This window comes from Diadema antillarum, unplaced genomic scaffold, assembly GCF_040938485.1.
Source record: "Diadema antillarum isolate AM-2024a unplaced genomic scaffold, OU_Dant_1.0 scf00000019, whole genome shotgun sequence".
Taxonomy (NCBI): Eukaryota; Metazoa; Echinodermata; class Echinoidea; order Diadematoida; family Diadematidae; genus Diadema; species Diadema antillarum.
Window position 1 is genome coordinate 137,114 of NW_027270908.1, and position 7,176 is coordinate 144,289.

The following is a 7,176-nucleotide window of genomic DNA, read 5'->3' on the forward strand; positions in this document are numbered from 1 at the left end:
AGTACAATTTTACCGTTTCATCATAATGTTTAGTTTGCATTGCCATGGAGGAAACATAATTTTTTTTGGAATGAGAGGAAATTCTGTAGGCATTTTTTTCCCCTCAAATATTGCTATCTTGACAGTCAAAAAGGTTACTTGAGTATATTTGATTTAGATGTAAACCACTTCCATTCAATATTTTTAAGTCCCCAAAAGTTTTGCTGATCCCTTTGGGCAATTGGTGAGAATTGCACTGGTTAATTTTGTCTTATTTGTCATGTAGACTACCTGAGCATGCAAGAATGGGTCTCTGCTGTCCTTCCTATTTATTTACTACCGCTACTTACTACTTATTGACTATCCCGGTCTATGAAGCCATTGAACATGCATAATACATTATTTTCGTGATATCATTTCTGTACATAATTATGTGTGAGTCACATTTACTGGACGTCCCAGTCAAACTTTTCAAAGCTTATGATGATCCATACAAATGTAGATGACATATTCCATGTACAAGCTATGTGCACATTTGTGTATAATGTATGCATGTGCATTTTGTGGGTAAGTCAAATCAAAATCTAATCAAATCAAAAATCACGTCTGTATACATCTGATTTGTTGCATACTGAGATGATTTTACCCACATTTGATTTGTTCTCATGTTCTAGTTGACATCTGGTCCGTCGGCTGCATCATGGCGGAGCTCATATCGCAGAAGACCCTCTTCCCTGGCAACGACCGTATCCTTTCGAGCTGCACCTACTCTTTGTACAAAGAGACTCGACAGTTGGCATTTTGTGTATCTCTGTGTTCACTGAACACAGGCAGTTGTGCTCACTGGCTGAAGCGCCAAAAATTTGACAGCCTTTCATTTACTCTGCACCACTTCTGTTTCATTCAGTTCAAAACGGTTCTGTTCAAATTAATGCAATGCATTACTGTAAAGCAAGATATTTTTGCAGCATGAAATTTTCACAAATTGGGGCCAACTGCCTTTTTCGTGGCATAAAATTTTCACAAGTTGCTACGGCATTCAATGCATGTAGTATAGACAAGAACTTTCGTGTGCATTTTAATTTCTCGAATCTCGGTTCCCATGAAACTCACGAAATTAAAATGCATGCGAACATTCTTGGTTTTACAGTATAAATAAAATACAACTGAAGCACGTTGGTATAGTTCAGTTCTTGTGCACATCCTCTATAAAATGAAAAGAAGCCTCTTGAATTGGCTACATTTTTTCATTTATTCTTTTAATATGCAGCAGTTGTGTCAATTGCAAAAAAAAAAGTGATAATAATCAAATTTGATACAGAACAAAAACACAAAATGATACATCAATTAGATTTTATGTGAAACTAGAAAAGCACTGTGAGAGGGCAGACCTCCGCCAAGCATGCAGCTCATTTCCACCACTGATATTGTTCTTCCATAGAGATATCAGTGATTTCCACCCATATAGATACGTACATAATTATGTAGCATTGTGTGCTGAAAGTCGCCCAATTTCCTAATATAGAAGCCTTTTTGTTACGTCACAAACCCTCAGCTGCACGGCGCGCCTCGCCCTAGCAGAAACTAGAGCACGCACTTTAGTGCGCGCATGCAAACCTCAAATATGTGCAGCCTGAACTCCCCCAAGTTCATTTACCTTACTTGCCAAAATATCAAAAATCCTTCATAAATTCCCCCAAAAATTCTCGGATCACTACCAAAAGTTAATCGTTTGTTACTTGTGTCATTCTCAACCTTTCCTGCAAGTTTCATCCCAATCCGTTCACTACTTTTTGAGTTATTTTGCACACGGACAAACGAACTAACGAAGTAACTAGCGAACAAACCAACGGTAACGAAAACATAACCTCCTCCCTTGGCGGAGGTAATTAGTACATGTCACAGTACATAAGGACTTCAGGCACTGTGAAATGTGAATATCTGTGTGAGAGGCATTTGAGAGTGTTTTACCAAAACTGTGTAGAAAATATAATTTGCAATACAATTGTAGTGTTCTTAACATCATATCCATCCAGATATAGACCAGCTGAACAAGATCATCGGTGTCACTGGAAAGCCAGATGATTCATTCCTGCAGAAGATTGAAAGTGAAAGTGTAAGCATTTATTTTTGCTCTTGTCTTTCCCGTCCATCCATGCAGATTATGGGCAATTATCCTTCAGAATGAATTAGATAACATTATTAGTGAATTCCTTCTTTAGCTGTAGACAAATTTGTACATACAGTCTAGCCTCTGTTGTTTGGCCATGGCGGAACCAGCATCCTGTGAAAATTACTTGTGAGGTATGCTTTCTCCACAAAGCACTCAAATACTCCAAATCCGGCATGCTACAGTGTGGTGTGGTATGGTTGGGTTCACTTTGGTTCCCTTTTGAGTGATTGAATGTGGCCTATAACTCTATGTGTCTGCCCCTCTCCTATTTCCTCTCTCACCCCTATTATCTATCCATTTCTTTCTGTCTGTCTCTCTCTCCCCCGGCCTGTCTGTATATGTTGCTTTCTCACAGATTCTCGTCTCATTTGCTCCATTTTCAGGCCAGGAACTACGTGATCAGCATGCCGTACCACCCCAAGACGAACTTCTGTTCCATTTTCACTGGGGCCAACCCCCTGGCTGTGGACCTCCTGGAGCACATGTTGCATCTGGATGAAGAGAAGAGGTAGGGCAATGTCTGGAGAAGAAGAAGACAGGTTCTCCACAGCAGATCAGCAGCAGCAGCAGCTTTAAAAGGGATGGTGTAGTTTTGGTTGAAATGGGGGATTCAGAGTTTAACTTTTTGTGAGATAATCAGAAACCACATATGAAATAATAAAGAGCATAGAATTCTCAAATGAATTTAAAGTTTATTTGATGAAAATAGGTTATGAAGTGGCTAAGATATCTAAAAACAAAGAGGTCTTAAAGGGATAGTACAGTATTGGTGGAGATGAGAATTGGGCTTTTAACTTTTTGCGAGATACCAAGAAAACACTTACGATATAGTACAGAACATACCATTTTAAGAGGAATTCAAAGTTTATTGGATGAAAGTCGGGTTTGGAATGACTGAAACATCCAAAAACAAAGTCAAACAAAGTAAAACAAAGCGATCGTAATAAAGTGTGGGTCCCACACTTTATTAGAATCGCGCCTTTTTGGATATCTCAGCCATTTCAAACCCAATTTTCATCAAATAAACAGTTAATTCCTCATAGAATTACATGCTCTTTCGTATTTCATAAGAGGTTTCTCATCATCTCACCGAAAAATGTTAGAAACCTGAAATTAGGTCTCAACCAAAACTATGCGATCCCTTTAATAAAAGGTTGGACCCACCTTTTCTTAGGACTACTTTGTTTTACTTTGTTTTGGATATCTCAGCCATTTCAAAGCCTATTTTCATCAAATAAACTTTGAATTCCTCTTAGAATTTAATGCTCTGTAATCTTTCATGTGTGGTTTCTGATTATCTCACAAAAAGTTGAAATCTGAATCCCCATCTCAACCAAAACTAAATCATCCCCTAAGGACCCTTGTGGACCCCATTTGTTCACTTTGATTAGCTCGCTGATGATCTGTAATTCTACACTTTTGTGCCAATGTTGTTTTCTGTCAATGTGGTATAATGTTTAAGCCATGTATTTCACATGGTTTTTATTGGTGCAAATTTCATGTGTCAGTTGCTATTCTTCAATGTAAAACCATGTGGAAATATTTACTCTGATCCTGACTTGAATGTGAAGTGCACACATTCACTGTATGTGTACTGGTATGCAGTACACTGTACATGCATATTATAAAAGGTGCATAATGATACTATATTCCACAATTGTCTGTGAAAGTTCTCAGTCATCTAGGTAAAATATCTTTTAAACAGTAAATCTAGTCAACTGGACTTACGTGTAATTTGGAGTAGCGACATTTCACATCCTCTCTGTGATGCTTCATCAGACCGACTGATCATTTCACACAATTACAATATATTCCACAATTGTGAATTTAACTGTGCGTGAAGGTATAGGTAAGTCCTACTTGGCAAAAATTAGACTCGCTAAATATGTGGTGTGTACAGTTTGTTCAGATGTGAAGCAGTATTTCAGTCCACACGTCACTAACTTGAAAGGGAACCGAGGAGGCTCCTTTTCATATGCAGTTTTTGGTGAAAGTAATCCCAACAACGAAAGGCATTAATTGCGTATCATCGAAGAGAGTGTCATGATATCAACCGTAAAACATTTGTAATTTGAGACCTTCCTGATTTTGTAGTCGAGCCATTTCTCCAAATCACTGAAGTAAAAATAGTTACAATGCAGTTGGGTCTCCTCTCAAATTTCATTCATCATCAATCCATATACTAGGATTGACTTGTGTGTGGTTCAGAAATCCTTTGCAGAGGGTTGTTTTGATGTCCATTATTTGTATTTATCACATTGTAACTTTGTGTGTGTGTGTTTTTTTTCAATCTCACCAGATTAAGTGCAGCACAGGCTCTTACCCATCCGTACCTGGCCAAGTACCACGACCCCGATGATGAGCCAACGGCTCCGATGTTTGACGACGGCCCAGAGTACAGCGACATAACGATAGAAGAGTGGAAGGGTGAGTCGCGGATGAATCAAAGTTTGAAAGTTTCCCTCCTCCTCCTCCTCCTCTTCCTCCTCCACCTACCCTCGTACCAAATATGTCCTCTCACCTGTAAACTGTCTATCATTTCCAAAAGTTTATCCCCTTTTCTTGGTCATCTGTTTTTAATAAATTCCCAACCACTCTCCAGTGGGGGATGGCAACACAATATATCTACATGCAACCTCTTTTTTTCCATCAATTTGAGTGTAAAATTTTGCAAATGTACAGCTCTTTTTTATGCCTCCGCCACGAAGTGGTGCCGGAGGCATTATGTTTTCGGGTTGTCCGTCCGTCCGTCCGTCCTTCCGTCCGTCCGTCCGTCCTTCCGTCCGTCCGTCCGTCCTTCCGTCCGTCCGTCCGTCCTTCCGTTTGTCCGTCCGTCCGTCCTTCCGTCCGTCCGTAATAAATTTTGTGGACAGGGTAACTATCAAAACCTTTTAAGGTATCCTAATGAAACTTGGCATGTGTGTGTATTAGGGGGTGAAGTTGTGCCTATCAACTTTTGGGTGCACATGGTCAAGGTCAAAAGGTCAAAAGGTCAAGGTCAAATACATAAAATTTCACTATTTCCTCCATAGCTATGCAATGCCTGAAGATATTTTCTTGAAACTTGGTGTATACATGTATTACCTAATTAAGATTCTCTGGTGAAAGTTTGGGGTCATGAGGTCAAAGGTCAAAGGTCAAAAGGTCAAGTTAAAATATTAAAACTTCGCTTTTTTCTCCGTACCTTGGAAATTGTTCAAGGTATCTTCATGGAACATAGTATATATACATGTACTGACTGGCAGTTATTGTCTAGAGAATCTAGGGTTCATAGGGTCAAAGGTCAGGGGTCAAAGGTCAAGTGCAGCACTTCAAATTTTCTACTATTTCCCTCATACATGTATTTATGTAATGCCAGCAAATTTTTTTTTTACACTTGGTGTATGCATGTATAACCTAGATTATCTGGAAATTATCTTTTTCTCTTTTTTTTTTTTTTTGGGGGGGGGGGTTGCCTCAAAGGTCAAAAGGTCAATGATCAAGGGAAAGTGCTGAACTAACTTTTTCCTCCATATCTCAGAAGTGGCTCAAGTTATCTTGAAACTTACAACATATGTATGCATGTTCTGCCTGACAGTGATTATCCTATGAATTTTAGGGTCAAAGGCCAAAAGAAAATGGTAACAGTGTACTTTTCAATACAGAAATTACACTTTTTCTCCATACCTTGAAAATTACAGTATTCATACACTTATGAATGGGTCAAAGTCAAGTTAAAGTCCTTGAATCCCCAAATACATGCTCTCCTATTCATCTAATTAAACCTAGGTAAAGGAAGGTGAACATTCAGCACATTTGTGACAAACATGTAATTTCAATATTTTGCCAATATTGTGAAAATATAATTATACATTGTCCACATGTACTATAGACCTATTAGGAGAATCATGCATTATGGCGGAGGCATAGCAGTCGCCTTAGCGACATTTCTGGTTTCTGTTTTTGTTTACTATTTCATGTTACCTTGGTAGGACTAACAGTATCAATAACATCTTGAATGCAAATTGAACTTTACCAGAGCCCTTATTTTTGGAACGATTTTAATAAATCAAACCATACGTCTTTTCGCTGTATGAACCTTGCCAGGCTATTGCTACGGCAGAACAATGAAAGTCTTCATCAACAACTACGTTGATGTGGCTAAATTTTGTATCAGCTAGCATCGATTTCAACATAGAACCATATTAACTTACTGTACGTTTACAATATTTACAACTGCAATGTAATTGAAGTTCAACTTTCCTACTGAAATTGTACGGAGTTTATCCAGCTCCAAAGCAAGTATTGTTTTGCCTATGCAGGCCAAAAATACAAAAAGTTATTTTTGACATTGATGAGGTGCATTCTTATTTCAAGATTTTGATTGAGAGTTAGATTACACCATAAAGAAAAAATGAAATATGTGACAGAGTCAATTTTTCACAATTTTCAACATACCTTGTTTTTTCAACTCATGGCCATCTCGCCCTCATCACAGATCCCACCTTCCAGCATCCTCTAATGTACATTCACTTATTTCTACCCATTTAACCATCCATCCATCTATCCATACATTCATTCTTTTCCTTCAGGCGCGCCGCAAGCAGTTTTGGATTGGGGGGGGGCAAACATTGGAGGGGGCTCAAGATTAGACCATGCATATGTTACACAATATACACATACACACACACACACACGCACACACATCTATTATATATATATATATATATATATATATATATATATATATATATATATGTAAAGTGGCGTACGGTGGGTCGAAACATGGGGGGAACCATAAAGTAATTTTGACGGTCTGTATGCTTGTGCGTGTGTGCGTGAGCAATAATGGGACTACAATGCATAGATTACGGAATGTGATACATTCAACAACGCAGTCATTGAGGAACATTGTAAGTTTTCCTTACATGGATTATGGAATGACGGTGTGAAACGATCGACAAATTATATACTGTCAGCAACATAAGGTGAATGGCATAACAATAAAATGCGAGCGAGCGAAGCGAGCGAGCTTGAAAATTTTG

At 38.5% G+C, this 7,176-nt stretch overlaps 1 protein-coding gene across 1 annotated transcript in view; it reads left to right on the plus strand.

The window, feature by feature from the left end:
- LOC139728395 (mitogen-activated protein kinase 14B-like) overlaps nucleotides 1-6,312 on the plus strand; it is a 29,970-nt gene extending 23,658 nt beyond the window's left edge. Inside the window, exons 6-10 of the mRNA XM_071639339.1 lie at nucleotides 654-725; nucleotides 2,016-2,095; nucleotides 2,536-2,660; nucleotides 4,452-4,579; nucleotides 6,239-6,312. Of these exons, the coding sequence (XP_071495440.1) occupies nucleotides 654-725; nucleotides 2,016-2,095; nucleotides 2,536-2,660; nucleotides 4,452-4,579; nucleotides 6,239-6,312 (479 nt within the window). The remainder of the gene's footprint in view (nucleotides 1-653; nucleotides 726-2,015; nucleotides 2,096-2,535; nucleotides 2,661-4,451; nucleotides 4,580-6,238) is intronic.
- The last annotated feature ends 864 nt before the right edge of the window (nucleotides 6,313-7,176 follow it).